Genomic DNA, 22,258 nt, shown 5'->3' with positions numbered 1-22,258 from the left:
AATGTTGAATGTCTGAAAGTACCTAACAGACACGTTTGCCTATTTTCCAAGACCCAACACATCGTGTTTCTGCAGTACAGAATAGGACAAACTCTACAATATTCCGTGGCTCATATGAAGGTTGGGTGCTTCATCAGGGGTCCTGACCCAATCCTTCATGTTGTACTAAGCTTTGACTACCGAGCTAGTCAGTATTTCTTTTAAGTTCCGATGTCTACTATACGCCACAATTGGTGGTTTTGGAAAAAGCTCCCTACATTTCTCATTGCGAAGTAGTTTTTTATAATGTTTTCGCAAAGCTTTATTTATATTTTCTAACGAAAAGTGATATTTATTTACAGATACTAGTGGTATCTGCTTGACAGATTCTTGTTTAAAGCGGAGTAACTCTGATCGTTCGATATTGAGAGCCGATTCACAGTTACGATGTATTTCATGCTCCTTATATCCCCTTTGCTTAAGATGGCCTTTGCATTTACAAATTGTATCTTTTAAATTCTGCGTGTTGCTGTTGTTTCGGTTGTGGCGAATAGCTTCCCCTTTTATAAACCAGAGAAGACTGTTGGGTTATGCATAGACGTCCTATCTAAATATTGAAATGTATTAGTAGGTTTGATGTAGCTCTTTATATCAAGGATACCGGTGTTCCTGAACCTCATTCCCTTTATGTACGACTGTATCAAGAAAAATAATTTCTTCGTTTGAAATTTCATAAGTAAACTTTAATAAAGGGTGATGATCATTTTCTATTTTAAAAAACTCCTCAACCTCTTTTCGTGATGAATGAGCTATTATAAACGCATCATCTCTATACCTTCCGTAAAATAAGATCTTATTTTTATACTTATATTTTTCAATAATTTCATTTATAACTTTGAATGCTCTAATATCACAAATTTCTGGGCTGCATTTACTTCCCATACTTGCGCCTATTTTCTGTACAAAGTATCGGTCATTAAATTCAAAATAATTGTTTTTCAACACTGTGGCTACTAACGATTTAATTGTTTCACAGCTAGGTAATTTTATCGAATAATCTTCTTTTACTGCACTGCTATAAGCCCGTCCACAGATTGAATGAGTTCATTGTACTCCATGTTGGTATACATGCTGGTGCAATCAAAAGAGATTAACAGGCAATCCCGATCAGGCCTTAAATTTTCTATTTTATTTATGAAATCCCCACTATCTCTAATGTAATTGGTGTCTTTTAACTACAGGTATCAAAAAGTAATCAATAAATTTGCTAACCCTTTCGGTGACAGAGTTACATTGAGACATAATTTTTGGTCTGCATGGGGGCAATTAATTTACTGCCATCGTTTGTTTTTTTGTCCCTTGAACAACAAGTTCACTTAATTTGTGAAGTTTAGGAAGGAGAAAAAGACGACACAATCTGGGTCCCTCTTTCGATGAGCCACGGCGAAAATAAAGAGTTATCCCATCAATCTCATCATTGTCAAACATCCTGCTGATTTGTGTTTGTATATTATTTTTAATCAGTAATATATTAGGTTCTTGTATCTCCGTGTAATGGATAGAGTTTAACTGCCTTAACCCTTCTTTAATGTAGTGTGTCTTTTTAGATATTACAATTGCGCCTCCTTTCTCGCTCTTAGAGAAAAAAAATATCATGCATGTTTCTCAAAGATCGTAATCCTAGCTGTTGTTTTTTAGTGAAATTGTAGTAGTTAGTTCGTAAATCAAAATTAGATAATTCAAACTTTGTTAGATGTAGATAATTTTCAAGTTCAAAGCAAGCAGGTGTTGGTTCATAAAATGATTTCTGTCGGAACGGATGCATTCCCCGACTTTCGGTATTGCCAAAATGAAAACGACATCTAAGTTTTTTGGCAAATTTGTTGAAGTCTGTCATTACAATTCTGCCTATATTACAATTCTTAGGCATAGGTATAAATGTTAAACCCTTACCTAGAACTATGTATTGTTCGTCTGTCAATTGACAGTTGGCTAAGTTATATACATATTGTTTAGCTTTATATACCTGTGCTTTTTTTTGTCTTTTCTTTCTAGAAACCCGATTCTTATTTGGGCACGATACTTCATAACCGATTGAACGATGATCGAACTCATAAATCGTGTTCCAAAAAACTCATCAAACGTGTCGATCAATCGGCATATTGTTGGGATCTCTGCTATTCTGCGATGTTTGCGATTCTATCATGCTAAACGATTTGAATGCCATTTTGAATCATACCAGGGGGAAATGAATAATCGTTGCATCGTTTGTCTATTTATCGTAGACCTGAACAAAATTTGATTCGGTCACTAAAAAAAAAGAGCAGGAAAGACGTTGAAAGGATCAGTTGGCTGACGAATTACACAAACCCGTAAAACGAAAATCTCAAAGGAGGCGGAATAAATAACATGTTATCAGAACATCTCATGGACAACGCAATATTTCGATCAACAGAATAACGGTTATGAATATCTTCTCAACGTCTTATGCATTTTTTCCTTGGTTAGGCAGAAATTTGGAGACTGTATTTCAATTAAACATGTCGCCACGTGATCATAACAGAACGACAAATTAGACATTTTTTATAGACTGACCAAGCAGATTTTTATATTTCATTATGAATAAGACATTTTAAATCTAATTAGCAAAGTAATTTCAGAGAAGACGATTTCTAATTGCCTGTTTTATTTTACTGTAACAGCGGAAAATATTTTGTATACCTCGTTTGAGGAACTGATACCATGTTCATGTATATACAAAATATACAAGTTATCTTATTGATTTATCTGATAATGGAGATATGTTTATTGCGGTTTTTTTTTTACTTCTTTATGTATATGTCTTTCTCATATTTTAATGTTCCAAGTTATGTCGCAAATAACTGTTTGATTTTTTTTCTCCTTTTTTTATTTCAGTATTTGAATAAATCAGGGAGAAAAATAAATGCAAAGTTTTGACTATATTAAAGGCCCTCATGACGAGTGTTGAAAATTTTCTGATAGATTGTATTAAATTTTTAGTCAGATTATAAGTCAAACTTTGAACTTGTTAGAAAATGTAGTGGGCACATGCGTTTTCGTATCTCTTTCTCTCGATACCGTTATTGATACTAGGGGTAGTTGGCGTGAATGTAATTAAGTAGCAACTATTGTTTATGCTGAAAAACAGAAACGATCTGCCAAGTCACTGATATAACGGACAAACAGAATTTCTACAGATTTGAATGACTATTGATGATATTTGATAGTTATGATTATTTCATATTAACAAAGACGAGTTGTTTTGATGAGAAATTTAGTATGACATAAGTACACTGAAGAAAATTGTTACCATGTAAAGCAAAGATAAACATTTTTGATAAATGTCGCTGACAAAATGACATTGACTGTTAATAACAAATTCCCCATTTCGATTCTCACTTTTATTCAATAGAATTTCCCAAAGAATTGAGGATTATATCATTGTTTAGTATTTGTATGATGTTTAAAACCGGACTTGTTTAGAAAATACAATTAATTACACCATTAATAACACAATTCTATATTCATATTCTTGTAATTGTTAGAATTTACATCAAACTAATACCATTGCAAACTTTAATCACGATTTTATATTCAATTTTAGAAATTTAACCCTGATTTTTTTCTCTCTCAATTGATTTATGACTTTTGAACAGCGGTGTACTACTGTTGCCTTTATTTGATTGAAGAATAATTATTTTCAAATGATAGATTCTTAAATCATTTACACAATGAAAACAAATAATAGTTTTAGTTTTAGTTCAGTGTCTAAAACATACACGAATCGTGGTCTCGCGTTACAGTTGCTTATGTTATAGCTATTTTCCTTGAGTTTATTTCTTGCCTAGTTGAAGAAGTTTCTTTTCCCTTATTTTACATCTTGTACAGCACAGTGAACAGGGCAGTAAAAAAATGATGTCTTAATTCTCTTTCTTTCTTGCACTGCTTTTCGCTCCCTATGATCATTGCGATCGGATCCACCAACATAAAGAATGGTCTGAGGAAATTTCCTTATTTCCATTAGGTTTCTAAGATGAGTAATATATGTTTGTTCAAATATAACACCGACAAGCTTTAAATTCTCTCTTATAATTCCTACTCTCAAAATTTCCTTCAACAGGTCTTCTTTGTTTTCTACATCTTTAAGGTGAATTCATGAGATAAATAACGGAATTATATCATTATTAATTGCCTCGCAGAATCGATATTCGACCAATGTCGTTTACTACACAAAACTTTTAATATTCGAATTTTAAATGAAGCCAAAAATGGACAGTGAAATACCATTTGGATCTCTTAGTTTAATAGCTTCCTTGTGAGCAGCAACCCTCTAGCAAGGAAATCATGATAGGAAATGCAAGCCCAGGAATATCGAATCAATTGGGAGATATATACCGTAATTTTGGGTAATTTTGGTGTCGGAATATTTTGGCGGTTTTCTTTCAAAAGTTATGTTTTTTATTTTGGTGTGTGTAATTTTGGAGCTTTGTCCAATTGATGTATTTAATCTTGGCACAATAGAAGTTTATAAACCCCCTTATCTATCCGTTTATTGACACAATATCTGAGTAAATTTCACTGACCTACACAAACTAGGAACACGACAATGTTAGCTAAATGAAAGAATCGGATACGGATGTTTTTGCAAATGATTGCGCAACTCCGTGTTCAAAGCTGAAAGAAATGTGAAAATGAAATTTATACATGTTTTTGAAAATTTTATTAAAAACATTATAATCACAAAACATGACATTGTCATTGAAGTGTTTAAACAAGCATAATAAGTCATGTAGCAGCACCCATTTATTTTGTCCCAAAGACAATTCCTGCATTATGAAACCCGTTGATAACAATTTGAGTATTTGCTAAATAGTCTATGGCAGCCATTAGCCATTTTGTACTTAGTGGTTTAAGGGTTGTCATAGTTAAATCAACGACAACTTTAGTTTTATCCTGTAGACTTTTCGCCGCTTTATTCGCATAGTGATCCTCAAAGGCATCCTTAATTCGATCTTTGACGCACTTCTGAACGCTCAAATCCATTGGTTGTATCTTTTATGTACAACCAGCAGGAACATAAACATACACAATGTTTTTCGACAACATATTATTTCTGCAATCCTCTCCAAGTAGTGCACTGACGAAATCGAGAATAAGCAATGATTTTTGAGCGAATAAAAGGTCAAGTTTATCCTTAATGTCGAGTACATATGGTGTTATTGTGTTGTCTACGTATTGGTAGTTTGTTGCCGTGTTTGCCTAATGATTTTCGATGTTGGATTTTTGCCAATCGTCATGTTAGTTAAATGTAGCATGACACTGATCTGTTTTCCCTCGGTATATTATTTGCGGGTGTAGTGTGTCTCCACTAAGGAATACAGCCAAGACACCTTAAATATGTTAATTAACTTTTTAATAGATTATTTATTTACTACAAATATGATATGAAATAAATCATAATAACTATCTTGCATTTTATGTTTTTCTATTGACAATCAAGGATTTAAATCTTAACCTTTATGACTTTGGCATTACATTTTTTTTATTGAAGATCAAGGATTACTAGCACTTTTGACAATACAATGATTAATAAGGGAGTCTAATAAGCAATATCGATAGCCTGGCATATGTATGACATGGGTGAATAGATATTTACATTTTGTTTTCTTAACAGTTATAAAAAATTTTCAATTAAGTTAAAATAATATATTTATATCCCCAGGGGTTGACGGCATAAAACAATACAATACAAATATATACACAATGCAACAATCATAACATATCAATTATTTGTCAAATTATACCTGGTATTTATTTGCAGATTTTGCTATTATAAAATTGCAGGAAACATACGGAAGATATAATAGCATAAAACATTTACCTGGAAGTTCCCTTTTATCATCTAAACCGATGATTTCAACCTTGTCGCTCCCTGTTTTGAACTGAAGTTGCCTTTAAATTAAATTTGTCTTTAAAAAAAACTTAGGTGTGTGGCGTAGAATGTTGAGATGCGTATTTTCCAACTTCTGTCTGACAGCTGATGATAAAATTTGATAATTGCCTCTTTTTGCCCTGTTTTGACTTGACGTATATGTTTAAACTTTCTCAATATACGTGCCCTGAACTTGGAGTGACAGTTTTCCATGTGGAACTGAATATCAAACTGAGGTTAAGCTAATTTTGTCTTATTATATTGCAGAAATAGCTTTCAGACTTAACTATCATAATTATTAATATATATCTCAACCAGTTAATTTGAAAAAAAAATATTCAATTTGATTTAATTATTTAAAAGTCAATATCAGAAGTATTAACAATCCATTAACAAGATCCATTCAAATATTCAAGGTTAAATTATTAAACTATTTGTTCAAAAGTTGAAATGCATGCTGAATTTCAATTAAAGTTCACTTAATCTTTATCATAGTAAAATACCAAGGTAATATTTATCAATACAATGTAAAAAAAGTTCCATGCCAAGGGTTGAAAATACAAATTCTCAACGTTTTCACACGTATTCGAAGCCGTTTCACTATATCATATAGTTATGGTAGCACAATATAAAAACATCAAAATTTGATCAAGATGTCATTGTCTTTTCTTTTTGCTATTCCAAAACCACAGAAGAATTACATGATTCTTTATCTTACACTTTCAATGAGTTTTGATGATAATTATTTTAGAAACAAATGCACGTGTCTGACTGATATCAGATAAGTACATGTTGGCAGTGCTTTGTGGATAATCAACAGAATCATTCGATACCTTTATGACCACTGACAAACTCTCAAAATAGCGGTTATAGAAAAGAGGTGGTTTAGGGAATATAAAAAAGGAGACACAGAACTGCAAATTAAACAAAAGATCATTTATACCTTAGAGCTACCAGAATAAAAAATAAGAAACAATTTTGAACTTTATATGGAAACAATATATTATATATATATATATAAAACAAATCCAATTGGACAGTTTATTTTGCTGATGTGTTAATGATGATTCTAATATTTTCTCGGGAGGAATGTTTAAAGTTTGAATTCTTTTTTTAAAACAAATCACAACATAATATATTTTTAAAACTACAAAAATATGAAAATTCTATTTTGTGTAAAATATATTTTCTTTGAATTTAATTATAATTGTAAAAATTTTCAATATGAATGAATCTTCTTGACTGACCAAGCGACTGAACATTGTATAAATATAATAAAAATTGACTTTTGGGGAATTGTTCCAGACAAACCACATTGGTTTATGGACTTAACGAAAATAAACCAAATTAAAAAAAAACAATGCAACGTGTAACCTGACTTCTGAAATCATTCATAGGTAATATTTATCAAGGTGGGCGGAGTTTTGACATATCAAATTTTCTTTGTATATTTAGAATTGCTGAAGTTGAATGCTTTATTACTGGTCAAATCCTAATTGAGTTGAGATAAAAGGACCATTCTGAATTATACAATGGTACATGTGTGAATCATATTGAAGTTAATAATAAGGTTCAAGTAGAAAATTCCTTATTTATTTAATGTGACACATACTTTTCTGTTATCAAAATGTATATGAAATAAGGTCCTTGATAGGTACTCTTATAAGTCTGATTTTGACACATGTTGTTCTTTGACCAGTAATCTTCAAAAAATGTCTCAGATTTTCAATAGCATTAAAAGAAAAAAATGTTATGTCCCAATTGTGAATTTGGGAATTTCTTAAGAATAAAGGTTACATACTTTGTTGAAGGCTCATGCGAAGATGAAATAAAATAGGAAAAATCTGAATCATCTTTTTTGAGGTCAAACTATGTTATACAAGAATCTATCAAGTATTTTGAGATGCTATGAATAGCAAAGACACTAATTGTATTCCAAAGTGAACATCACAATCTAGCAACTAATAACATAATAATCAATTTTGTAATATTTGTAATATTGTTGCCATATTGACATTATAAATATTTGGAAGATAAATAATTCGTTTTTCTATTTGTTTCGTATTTATTAATTGTAGAGTTGTATTGAAGAAATTACACCAATTTAACGTTGTCTGATTTGGGCTTAAAAACAACTCTGTATCATGCTGCCTCAATGAGTTTATCAATATGAAATTGACGTTGTTTTTTTTTTACTCATGGAGTAAAATAAATAATTAGGAATGTATTTGTCAAGATTAGTATATTCAGATAGAAAACACAACTGTGCTTCCGCTATATCAGATAAAAAAGAAAATCACTATCTTAATTAACATGTTAAATAAAACCTTAATAGCCGAAAATCGCTCCATTATGGGCATTAAAATCCTGATGTTGTTATAATTTCCTGATTGAACAATCTCTGATAGTCCGTTTCTATGAAGTTGGCGTTTGTATTTGTAGCAGTTCAGTATTTCTGTTGTTCCGTTGTTTTCCTCTTATAGTTGATGTGTTCCATCGGTTTTGGTTTGTGACCCAGATTTGTTTTCGCTTAATCGATTTATGAATATTGAACAGAGGTATACTACTGTTGCCTTTACCTGACTGCCAAATTAAAGTTTATTGACCGCTTAGTCAACTGCAACTTCAAACCGTGTTGCCCTATTTGGATACTATCAAAACGTTGTTATGAATCCACGCGGAAAGTCAAGATACTGAAAAGCATAGACAGAATTTGATCCCACTAGATACTAATAATAGGCAATGGCAGCACACCACGTTTCGCATTTTGGTCCCTGTTGATTTTTCAAATAAGAGAGCTAGTTTACAATTAAATTTATTTTTGGATAGCTGAAAATTTAAATAGACTTCATAATGCATTTAAAGGAACATCAAGATTGTGTTATATATGTATTATGGGCGGTTTTCTGTATGACAGTCCGTTTTTTCATATCCATACAAGACATTGGTCCGGCAATTATTGAAATGTTTTTTTTTTCCAACTTTTGCGAAAAAGTGAGCCCAATTTTTATTTAATCATTTGGTAGGTTAATGTCAACAGTTTCAGAAATGGTATCAATCAAAGGCATGAACATTCTAGTTTGAACCCAATTTATTGTGAATATGTGACATCTTCATGCCCATTTTTGTCGAACGAACTTTGTGATCAACTTTTGCGAAAAAGTGAGGCGACAGACACCCATTTTTATTTGATCATTTGGTAGATTAATGTCAATAGTTTCAGAAACGGTATCAATCAAAGGCATTGAAATTCTAGTTTTTGTACACACAAGATACAAATGATAGGCAATTACGTCAGGTTGCCTGTTCTTAAAAAGCGATCAAGTACACATAATTAATGTTTAAGAGGTCATCTGGTTTTAGAATTTTCTTATATAATCTTAATTTAGAATTTCACTATAAGTTTCCTGTATTTAATTTTCATTCAAACATTTTTTATATACGTTTCGGTTTTTGTTCTGAATTTCGAAATGAATACGTAAACATGCGCTTCCGTACTTATTTTACAGTAAATTATTCTTGAAAGAGTGTTTCCCAAACTCTCGCCTGGTAAGAAATTGTTGTAAGAAATTATGTTATTCTCGCCCAGAAGAGCTAAACGATGTATTCCATCAATTATTCTTGCAAAAAATTGTCTTCTGTTTTATAAAGAAGTAACAAAATACGTCTTGTTCATCAGAATTTTTTGCTCTTTGCCTTTGAGTTGCGATTACGATATTTGGAACATTGGTGAAAAATCAGTAATTAAAAATAATAAACAAGCGAGTGGTGTGACTATTTGATTTGTGCTTATTATTCTTAACTTGTACTATGTTTTAAGATATTCTTTATTTTGCATACTATGCTTTTAACTTTTATATGTCATTTATGGTATCTTACTATGCACTGTCTGTTTAAAATTGTGTTGTTTTCATGACTTTTGAATTTGTGTATATATTTTGCTATTTTTTCGATTTGAATCTCACTTGAGCTTGTGTTTATGTAGTTTATTGAATATCGACTTTGAATAAAACGTTGAATTGAATTGAATTAAATTGAGACGCGCAATATTAAAAATATTCATCCAGCGAGAAAAATAAAAGACATGAACGTCTGTGTGTTCTCTTATTAAGGGGGTAGACCTGAGGTATGGGAGACAACTCTTACACATGTATTGGAAGTCCTTTGTGCGTTGAAACATAGCAGTTATTGAAACAGTGATCAAGCATTCATGTTGTTTACATTTGGCTGTGAGAATGATGCAGGCAGATCCAGGAAAGTAGGAAATGTAAGACACCACCAAGCATTAAACTACATTGGTTTAAAAAGAAATGCTTAAAAACACAAATGTACTGAGGAGTTCTGGAACGTCTATAGTGTCTTGTTATATCATTTAGATACAATCTTGGAAGGATTGGAAAAATTTAATTTGAAAAAAATAAATTGAATAATGAAGTAATATGGTCTTAGTGCTAGACTATTGCCAGTATTGGTGAATAGGCTATACTTAACTGTATGTCTATGGTTTTCAAATATAAACGGCATTATTCTAGAAGATATGATCTGAACATCCAACCTAGTACAAGCTAATGCTAATAGATCATTTTCATTAGCCCAAAGATAGTACTTAGATAGTTAGACTGTCAAAACATTTCTAATAGCGTCTGCTTATTGATGACAGGGGCATTTTGTAGTCTAGGGCGAGAAACCAATACAAAACGGTGATATGCCAATTCTTCCCAAGGGTATTCGTCCCACACTAAATTTTGCTGTTTTTTCCTAATAATCTTGATTACAATTATTATTGGGATAATACAATTTTGACTTGTGCACACAAACAGAATAAAATGACAGTCTGTAGAAGGTTTTGTAGGGGAAAATGAGTTTTATCCAAAGATTTTCCTTTATTCTTGTTCCTGTAAGCCAGTTGCTTTAAGATTTTGAAAATTTCGAACGGTCAAATTCAATACATGTTTGTGATTTTCAAGATTTATAACCAATTAACGTTTAAGTTTTTTTTTGCAGGAAGTAAAGGACAATTAGTTTTTTTCTGGCAAAGGTAGAATCCGAGCTGGCCAGAATTTTCGCCTTATCAATAATTCTCAACTATTTATTTACATTCAGGCTACAAGTATTGCCAAAGTATTTCAGATTTAATTTAAGATATGTTTCATCTATGCATTTTAACATTCATGTGTATTCCTAATGACAACATGTGCAAAAACACACAATGATATATACCTACTAGTGTTTTCGACCGTTCATATTCAATATATCCTAAACATAAAATGCAACGGTGAATTGCAACAAGAATTTAGCAGATGATGCATGGACCCCTACTTTTTCAATGGTGTAAATATAAGAAAAAATAAACGAGAGGGCAATTTTGGGGTTACCAAGCCCCAAACATAAATGAAAGGTGATATACCAATCACATGTATACATTGAGCTGATAAACACAATGTAGTTTTAAACATGTCGAATAACTATTATGCTTTTTCACATAACCCAAACATGTTAAGTCGTGTTTATTGTGTAAAGTCTATACCTTCGGGTAAGTACCAGCTATTTGAAAATCATCTGAAGATACACTGACCATAAATTAATTAACTTCAACAGCAAAGTCATCAATTTAGCACTGTGGATAAGTCTAAAATTGAATCAAAAACTTTTAAAAGAGCTTGTTTTATCTACTGTTTTGAAAACACGGAAGAGATATGGTGAAGTCAAATGTACCGTTAATGTGTATACTACCATTGTGTTGACACTTCTGTTATTGGACCGTTACTATCCAAAAGTATCACCATTTAAGCCAGTACTTCGGTACTGATATGAAAATAAGGATAGTGTGCAATTGTAATTTGGTGCTACGAAATTCAAATTAGTAAATATATATTCCCTCATGCAAATCTCCGATTCATTGGCCGGTTACGGCTATACTTTCGTGGTTTATAAGCTAATCATTGTTTGAATAAGTTTTTGATTTTTTTAATATTTTGGCCAGGAGCATCGCTTAAGAGACCGGTATTGTCAAAATGCAGTGCATTAAACTAAGTTCCTTTAATGTTAATCGAAACATCGAAAATCTGACATGGCAAATGTTCAAAATTTCCAGTTGTTTCAATACTATTGATATTGGAAAAAGCGTTAAACTACTCTCATATGAATTGAGTTATTGTCCTCAAATGACGAATTTTTATTATTTTGATCTTTCTAGCCTCATCTTTTGAAATCTATAAAACAGAAAAAAACAAAAAACTTAAAAATTATCAGTACATTATAAGATAAGATGTATAACTGAATCGTCAGTTGAGTCCGTGTAGGAGTTATTGTCCTTGAATTTGACTTTTTTTTTGCTTTTGGCCTTTTATCTTAAAAACACTAGATATTTTGAAAATAATTTTAAATATCAAATAAGTTCAGCAGGAGAAGATCTGAAAATATATCATATGGCATATATTTTCGGTCGACTAATTGAAAGAGTAATTGCCCTTTGTTTATGCTTTTACGCAATTTTGCAGGTTTGGCGAAAGCTACAGTAGATAAAGAATACCACTAAACCGGAAAAAATATCAACAAGACAAGATGTAGAAAAAGAGAGGTGATAGACACCAGAGGGACATTCAAACTCATAAGTCGAAAATAAACTGACAACGCCATGGTTAAAAACGAAAAAGACAAGCAGACAAACAATAGTACACAAACTTGCTTTAATTACACAAAGCAATGTGAATTCAAAATCAGTCAAAATATCATAATCGGTTATCTATTTTTATTTAAAATTGTTTCTAATTTATCAATATGATTAAACTATTTGGTAAAGTTACCGTTTGGTATCATAAGTCTCTCTTCTGTAATATGAAAAGATAATATGAATGGAATATAGTATGAATTTGCACATTTTAAAGCTAATTGAATATTACTGCTGTAAGTGAATTAATGCCAGGATCGTGAGAAAAGTTGTTTGGAAGTTTCTTTTTATATCAAAATTAAGAGAAGGTATTTTTGAGGTTTATTTAAAAAAAAACTAATATCAAGTGAAGGTGTGACCAAGTCAGGAATATGACAGTTGTTATACATTCGTTTGAAGTGTTTGAGCTTTTGATTTTGCCATTTGATTGGGGACTTTCCGTTTTTAATTTTCCTCGGAGTTTTTTTATTTGTGATTTTACTTTTTTCTCTAGTAAATAGGTGTATATTAGTTATTACAATCTATAGTAGGAAATAATGATATGTATAACATTTGTGGTAGATTCTGACTGGTACATGACTAGATGAATTCAATATTACTAGAATGATCAACGACGAGTAGAGTAAGTTAACGATTAATGTATCTATAGGTGGAAGATTTGAACGGTCTTGGTTTGCACTTGATTTTAAGACCGAGGGGATAGGGTTTATCACTTGTGCGTTGAATATGTTGCTGTCAAAGAGCCTTGTCATTAAAAAAAGGTAGTAACGTCCTATACTATGCGAAGTTACAATAAGGTAATGTGTAAGAAACATCCTGCTAATAATGCATAGTGTTTGGACGTATCTATTGTTCTGCTTTGCAAATTTTTTCAAAAGACAATTTGTAAATGATTTACATAAAGTCAAAATTATTTGTGCGCTGATGGTTATCTTGCATACAAATAACACTGAATGAAAGCAAAAACAGATTTATTCTCCGAAAGCAAAGAAAGCATAATATATTGACAGCATTAACATTAATATGTACAAACAACAATGGTGAAATAATACATTTTTTTTTATTCTCAAATCAATTAAATAAAAGATTACTCAGTGTAAAATAAAAGTTTATAGCCCTTAAACATTTAGGCTTGTACAAGCAGAAAGGTTTTTGATTAAGTGGAGTAAACATTATTCATTAAAATGAACTGTGTGGTTAAAAAATAAGATTTGTATATTGTCAATATAAAGTGCATATGCAGTAAAGTTGATATTATTTTGCCCATATAAATGATATAGAGGTTGCTTGCAAACCAATATCCTATTGAATGAAAAATACATGTTTGTAGGTGTCTGGGAAAAAAGACGACTGAGTGTCATTTGTACATTGACCTTTCAATGTACAGACATTTGTTTTCTTGTCATACTCTGCTGCGGCACAGGCTGTATTTGTGATGCACCTTCTAGTACACTGAATGTCATGTTGTGCTACAGATGTCTCTAGGACAGGACCAATATATCCGTATCCGATTTTTCCACATGCATATGTAGTATAAGTGCTTGAAAAATCTTCAAAAGAAAAAAAATTATAAACAATTATTTATTCTATTGATAAGAGATTTTATTTGTCTAACACGAGGATACTGCGTACAGTATCAGGAGCCACCGTTTTATACAATTTGCAGATTAAATCAATTTTCAAGGCCAAATAGTTGATATCACACTAGATTGAGGATAATGAACAACGGATTCTGAATAAAGCAGATGAAAGCTTGACAACCACTGACGAGTTTCTTGAAGCGAGACATGATAATGAGCCACGTTTATCAGTCGTGGTAAAATTGTTGTTTGCTGAAAGTCCAGTTGAATATTATTATTGAGAATATACAGGTACAAGTAATTTACAATTCAACAGGTCGATATTATTTTATGTATGATGTACATTAATCAAGAAGCACATTTCTTCGAAGGGACCGATCTGCAAATGTGTCTATAATTTGAGCAATATCGTTTCGGCTATGCTTATTAAGAGAATCTTTGATTTTATGAAGAAAATAAGTCGATTATTTGAATATTTTTTATTAGCTTGCTCGAATTTTGACCAGTTTGTGTTGATCGCGAACTGTTGTAATTTAATTGGTGTATATGGAGAGCCAATGCATGTCAAAATCTTTCAATGGCAACTCTCACCTTAATATATATTTCATTACTGTTTTCAAACAAATATCGCAAGAATTTGTAAATATTCTGAATAACAACTTTTGGATTTTTTCAAATCTGATACTTCAAGAGAAAGTTATTTGCGAGATGCAAGTACTGGTAAGCAGCAAAACATTGAATTCGCTGGCATGTTAAAGATGTTTGCTAATCTTTTTCTGACATTTTTGTCAGATATTCGGTATCCTCTGTTAGTTTTATCCGTGCAATGCTTTTCTACGGACTCCATCACGAGTTGGTTGACCGTTATGGAATAACTGTTTCACAGATGATATCGGATATGTTCCTTATGTCGTATCTACAATACCCTTCCCTTTTCACGAATGTGACCTACCGAATTACACTATTTACCGGATTTGTAATAACATAAGCAACACGACGGGTGCCACATGTAGAGCAGGATCTGCTCACCCTTCCGGAGCACCTGGGATCACCCCCAGTTTTTGGTGGGGTTCGTGTTACAGAAGAAAGGTTCAGTGGTCTTGTTTGTTTGGCTGGGAACTTGTGACATCACAGAAAGGATTTTACAGTCAAAAGTTTACGTTGATAAGAGGAACATAAATTTAGGGGAAGCTACTGACAAAATATTTGTTCAGTTCAGTAGAATTATAGACTTTCTTTTTCAATAAGAAGGAACTATAATAAGTTTGCATTCCACCTTATTCTGCGGCAATCTATAATCAGGATAGTGACATAACAAACCGGATTTTTTTTTAAAACAGATGAGTTCTTCAAACAGGGAGTTAAGCTTTTGAACACACAAATTGAACAGTTAAACACATACATGGGGAGGAATACGCTTAAATTTCAGACATATATTATCAAAACAAGATCACATAACAGACAACATATTAATTTCCACCAGCTAAGAGACGGGTTGCATCATAGCGAAATATTGGCACAGAAGTGGCTGAGAAGGCTGCAACTCGACATATGCCAGGAGTGGTGGTTAGACAAGGAATAATTTTCAGTACACGGTGATCTGCAGGAATTACAGTCTTTGTATATTGCAAATAAACAGCAGATATGAATGACAATCGAGAAACAGAATTTAAAACAACCATTGAGACAGGTTCTGATAGAAAACTAAGTGAAGATTCCCAATCAAATGGTGATCAATTAGGCATTAAAATGCTGAACGCGTAAGAAAGAATGGGTAACGACACGGAAACCTTGGCTGACACCATGACTTATATGGTTAGGAAACAAGATTAGATGTCTGCCAATACAATGCAACTACTCCACTAACAAAGTTGAACTTTGGAAGTGTTAAACGATACATTTTTGCAGAACCGGATACAGAACCAGAGACAATAAAATCGGACCTTAGGAGCACAGGAACCAGCACTTCCGATCACACAGATGAGGATTTTCTTGGATCTTCTCCTTGCCAAAAGTATGGATTCTATGATGCTAATGATAAACATCGAGACCCTAATTTGTGTGAAAACAAGCCAATTTTTATATTGGTCAAGCGGGAAACCCAGACTATCTCTGTTCAATCAAGATAATAATCTGACATCAGATTTACAGTTCGGTCGTTGGAACAGTCCCAGACCATCTTCATTCATTTTAGATGATAACCCAACAGGATATTCACAGTTTGGTTGTGGGAACAGTCCTAGGCTACCGTCACAGAATTTAGATGATGACAGATAGTTCGGGAGTTTGCAGTTCGGTCACGGGAACAGTCAGTCCCAGGTCAGCTGCAATTTCATACACACCATTGTCATCAATACGCAAAGAATCAACAAATTACATCGGTTTCAGACCATTGTTATGTACTATACAAGGATGGGAGTCAACGCCTACGGGCACAAATACTAGACTGAATTCCACCAGAAACATACAACCTTCGTCTTCTAGGGAGAATGCAGCAATCTCTTCTAGTGAAAATGCAGCAATTAACAGTAGTAACAAAACACAGCAGACAAGAGCAAAAGTAATAAAGAATGACGTTCCCCGCCAAAAACTTCATTAAGGATTCATTATCCCATTCAACAGAGCAGCTAGTACAAACGAATGGAGAGAGGAGGAGAAGTAAGATATGTACATGGAATTCCGCGACAGGAGAGAGACAATTTTGAGTCCCTGTCGCGTCATATACAAAACAGGTTCAGGGGAAAAGAGCCTCCTACCACTGCACGAAAACACCTATCCTATATTAGACAACAGAATGAAAAGAATGAAGAGTTTGCTTAAGAAGTCAGGCGATTAGTTTCTAGAGCATACCCAACAAGTAGCTATGTATATAAAGTATCGAACTACAAGAGGAATTAGCAGCAGAACACTTTTTGAAGGGCCATAAGAAACATGAGATAGCATATGAAACTTTAACGCGACAACGTAAGCTGTATCTTCAGCACTAGATATTGTTGTACAACTGTAACACAATTAGCATGCACTAGTAACGGGTTTTACTACTGAAACGGTCATTTTAAACTGAACAACTCTTAAATGCCTGAATTTACCGCAAGGAAAAATGTCAAGATCTTTTTCAGTTGTTCAGTACATGTTCAGTACACTAACTATCGCGATCGATTAAGTACCAGTCAGTACTGGTTTAGGTAATTAAGAAAAAACCCGTAGCGTTAAATCCAGTACTGTTTAGTACATTTTAGTACACGTCAGTTCATCGATAAAATAGTTGATTGGGAGTTTTCAGTAGCATCCAGTACCAGGTAAATCTATCAATTTTGACATAAAATTGTTTGTGCAGATTAATAAGGCGTGTCTCCCTTTATTCGAGCTTGTTTGTAATACCCTGATTTCTCAATTATATTCATGTCCTTCCGTGAAAATTTGTTTGCTTTGTTCAATTGTCCAAAATAAAATATATGTGAGGGTTAAATGAGCATAAATTACAACTAAAATGAAATATGTTTTTTCGGAATTGCGTACAAATTTACCTAGCTTTAACGGCTTTCGGTAAAATTCTACAACTTTTAACCTTTAAAAAATGTATACTCAATTGATTAATTCGGACTTGACAATAAGACTTTATTATTGTAAAAATCAATTTTAACTTTAACTATGACATGTAGTTTTATGAGATTAAAATTCATTGAATATCATTCAATTTGCAATGTATATTTGTTCATGTTTTAATATCAAATATACTCTATTGCAATCATAAAAATATAGCAAGTTTCCAAATGGAAAGAAATATTGATGATCGAAAATAACTTTTTTACTTCTTTTTGGTAAAGTGTATCTATAAAGATTATGTTCCGTAATGACAGGAATTTTTTATTCGAGGTCTGTAAAAATACTAGACACAAGCTTTTATTAATACTTCGTTAGTTAGCGAGTAAAAAAGAATCGAAATTTATAACCGTTAAAGAATATTGTTTATACAGCATAAAACATAAAAGGCTCCTTAAGTCTCCATTCGTTGCTGCATAATGAGTCGCTAAAAAACGACGATTTTCAAATAAAATGTCAAAAAATAGTTGTCAAATCCGTGAGTAAATACGTAAATACGTAAACCTTAGCAACAAATACCATGAATTGCGTATTTTAGATATTCAAGATAATTGAAATAAAAATGATCACACCCCCCCCCCCCCCCCGAAAAAAAAAACAAAACAAAACATGTAAGATAGCTTTTTGTTTTTTAAATTACATGTTTAATTTGGATATTGGTTGGCTTCGTATTTTACTTGTTTTCAGGTGTTTTTCTTTTTTTTTTAATGACAAATGAAAAAAAGAGTCTAATATCTATAATCTTGTATAAAATAAAATTTTGACCAAAATAAAAACCCAAAATTTGTTAAAATTACTTTAATAAACGAGTATTCAATTATAATGTCCATGCCGTACAAAAAAAGCACCCGGAAAATAGCAGTTTGATAAAGGGATAAATTCGTATATACCCGGCAAATAATGACAAATACCAAATTCTATTATTATGTATACATGTATGTATATTATATAATCATCACAAATGTATATTATTGCTTATGTGTATAATATCATCCAACAAATTTCCATTGTCCAGGTGACTGCGACCGATCGATAATATAAGTCCAATATGCGTGTCGTATGCAGAATGTCGTCCCTCCTCTGGTCGGTTGACAAATTAAATATGAAATGACAAGTATAAACACACAAGAAACAGATTATTCGGTCTGTACATGCCTGTATTGGTTGAAGGCATATAATTGCTGATATATTTGTCATTGAAACTCTGATTGAAATTTGTCTTATTGGCATCGTACAACATCTCCTTATTTATATTTTGAAAAAAATGTCACTGCCAGCGGTTATGTATAATAAATGATAATATTGATGAACTAATGTTTCTGTTTACGTTAAACCGAAATATAAACATTAACTCTTCCATCAGACAGTCTGAAATATTTTATTATTATATAATGTACACTTTTGTTTGAAGCTTCAGTTTATTTTCTCACGTGTTGTGTTTAAATTGTTCTTTTCAGTGAAAATTAACAGTAAAAATGAATCGAATTTTTGAGGGTTTTATTTGTCAGTTATATTGATCAAGAAAATGCGCAATGTCCAAGTATGTAAAGTTTTTATTCCACGATTATACTTTAAAATACTGCTCGTTACCACGACATTCAATTATTTTAACAACCCGACAAGTATGAAATTCAATGTACATTTGTAAGAATATATTGGGTATAAGTGAAAAGACAGCAACCCCACGAAAACAATATGCAGAAGACATCACAAGACCAACATACAGTCAATAACAGTAGACAGGTTTACCCATATAGTGTATAACAGTTGAGAATTAATTTAACGGAAACAATGAAATATCTGCCATCAACGCCCATTTTATTTTTATAAAAAAAATTCTGAACATGCATGTAATATTTGCCACTGGACGTTAAGCAATTATCAATCGATCATTTTCATAAATGATATTATGATTTTGAAGCTCAAAGTAAGTATATATTTATATATAGACCGTAACACGTGAAGCTGTGATACTGTGATTCTTTTTTTTGTGAAGATGTTTTAAAAATAATGCTTATTCAGAATCTCTATCTCAAGTTAAACATGTTCACTCAGCAAGGTCTGTGTATAATATGAATTCATTTAGGAAATAAGTGTTTAAAAAGAGTAAATTTGGTGTGGGATAATTTCAATTTTCCAAAAAAAATATGATCATCAACGTGTCGTCTATAGAGAATGCAGTCATGCAGCCATTGCCGTGAAAGTACATGCAAATCTTCCATAGGTATACATACAAGTTATCATGATCTAATTTTATATAATCTTCATGGAAAGCCTATGTCTAAACCTTATATGCAGTTCTTGTATAGTTTGTCTTTTTAATGGTAACACGATAAAATTGAGAATGGAAATGGGGAATGTGTCAAAGAGACAACAACCCGACCACAGAACAGACAACAGCAGAAGGTCACCATAGCATGTTTTAAAACTGACTATTTTAACCCCCTTTTTTAAAATTGTATCATTATCCTTAAAAGTACATTCGAGAAGAGAGTTGAAATAGTTTGGTAATTTGTAGAAATAAAATGTCCAAACATGTAAGGCTTGTGCATATGCATGCATTTCTTTTTTTTTTTTTAGATTAAAAGTTAGAACTAAATATACACAGGTAACTTTCAACCGACTGTAACATGTGATTTAAAGCCGAGGTGGACATCCTTGATTGGGTTGGCGATTAGATTTTTTGTTAATTTGTCTGATACATGCATGTTTAGAATATAGCAAAGTACTCTTGACCAATGAAATTGTACAATTGGATGCCTCTTAATTGTGAAGAATGAATGTAAATCATGTTCTTAGTAAGGGATTATCTTATTATTTGGGTCTATTTACAGTTCAAAACAAAGAGTTTCTATAAATGAGTTACAACTGCCCCGAAGCACATTTATCAGATTGAAAGGATTTATCACACAGTGATTGAAACTGACTAAAAGTTGAATTGTGAAACAAACAAAAATCTCAAAATAAGTTGAAGTTTACTGGTGCAGTAAAATTGGTACCGTGAATCGAATTTTATTATGAAAATATTAATAACTTCAAATTACTATAAAATTAAACAATACCAAAGCAATGCAAAAAAAAGATAAAAAAATTCTTTCAGATAAAAAAAACCTAAATCTTATTGGCTGTGAAATAAAATTTAGTTGTAACTCAAATGTATTAATTGATTTTAACTGTAAATAAAAAATGATAATTCCTCACTAAAATATTAAATAATTTACGTTCATACTCACAATCAGGAAACATACAATTCCTACCTTTTCTTTCTACTGTTGTGTCACCTAATATCTATAACGCATTTTTTTTTAAAAATATTTCCCAAATGATAAGAAAGTCCTCACATCACTAAAACTTATCCATAAATGACATGCCGAAAAAGGAAGTCATGCATCAATTATAAACATTGCACTGACAATGAAACTAATTCTTGAATAGATCATTTGAGCCTTGAGCACTTTACAATATTCTAAGTTTGTAAGAGAATGATAATCCCTTACTTCATGATAAGTACTCGCTAACGCTCGTACTTATTCATGAAGAAAGGGATTATCATTCTCTTACATATACATAGTGTGCGCCGATACGGGTCACCGAACACTAAACACCTGGTTATCGAATTAGCCTTATTCGGCCACTAACATTACGGTACGTCTAAATACCGCTCAGAACATACAAAGTGCACTCAGGACATGTAATAGATGTTTTAGTGTGCGTTAAGGGTATGCATTCGATAGATAATATAATTTTTGATCTTATAATTTTTGTTTTCATAAAATCAATTCAATATTTGAAAAGTTATTTAAGTTTTTATCGACACGTGCCGTTTTTGGGGATATGCATAACCAATTATCATGTTGATTAGGTCGTTTGATCTTTAATAATTAGGAGTTTCACTGTGATTAGTGATGGTAATAAACACATACAAGTAAACTTGGCAAACGAAAAAGGTTTCCCTTTGAAAAATAATAAACATACTGTTTTTGCAAAAATGTACGTTAAATAAACTTTTTATTTTGTTTGTAAATATTGAAGCCAATTGAGAAATCTTCACAAAGTCGGGAAATTTTCCATTCAATTTATTTCATTCGAAAACGTTAAAAAATATCGGTAAAATTCATTGCCAATTGTGGCGTTCTTGGGGATCAAAACAGCGTTTGTTTCTTTTTGTCTATTGCCGAACATTCTAAAAAATAATGAAACTCGTCGCCAATATCACCGGAGTTACATAAAGTACAAATAAAATTTTCTCTCTTATTATTTTGCCATCTACCAATTTCAATAGAAATTTTTGTGTTCAAAGTTCTAAATCTACAAAAAGAATCACTATTTTTTGTAATATAGAATATCAAAATAGGCTTCGCAAGTTAGACTGTTTTTGCATAGTCTTTAATCCCCCCCCCCCTAAAAGGAGAAGGTCCGGTAAGGGCTAATTTTGGCCTAAAATTTGACTTACATCTGATGAAAGATTTTTTA

The 22,258-nt window shown here is 32.0% G+C and overlaps 1 protein-coding gene across 2 annotated transcripts in view; it reads right to left on the bottom strand.

Annotated features, from left to right (window-relative positions):
* Positions 1-13,584: 13,584 nt before the first annotated feature.
* LOC127713041 (fucolectin-like) overlaps positions 13,585-22,258 on the bottom strand; it is a 73,339-nt gene continuing 64,665 nt past the window's right edge. Inside the window, exon 4 of one of the 2 annotated variants that reach the window (XM_052219642.1) lies at positions 13,585-14,152. In XM_052219642.1, coding sequence (XP_052075602.1) covers positions 13,905-14,152 — 248 coding nt within the window. In that variant the 3' untranslated portion in view covers positions 13,585-13,904. The remainder of the gene's footprint in view (positions 14,153-22,258) is intronic. The other variant, XM_052219643.1, reaches the window with a different exon arrangement.

This window comes from Mytilus californianus, unplaced genomic scaffold, assembly GCF_021869535.1.
Source record: "Mytilus californianus isolate M0D057914Y unplaced genomic scaffold, xbMytCali1.0.p SCAF_8, whole genome shotgun sequence".
Taxonomy (NCBI): domain Eukaryota; kingdom Metazoa; phylum Mollusca; class Bivalvia; order Mytilida; family Mytilidae; genus Mytilus; species Mytilus californianus.
Note: the sequence above shows the minus strand (reverse complement) of the source record. Positions and strands in the feature narration are given on the sequence as shown.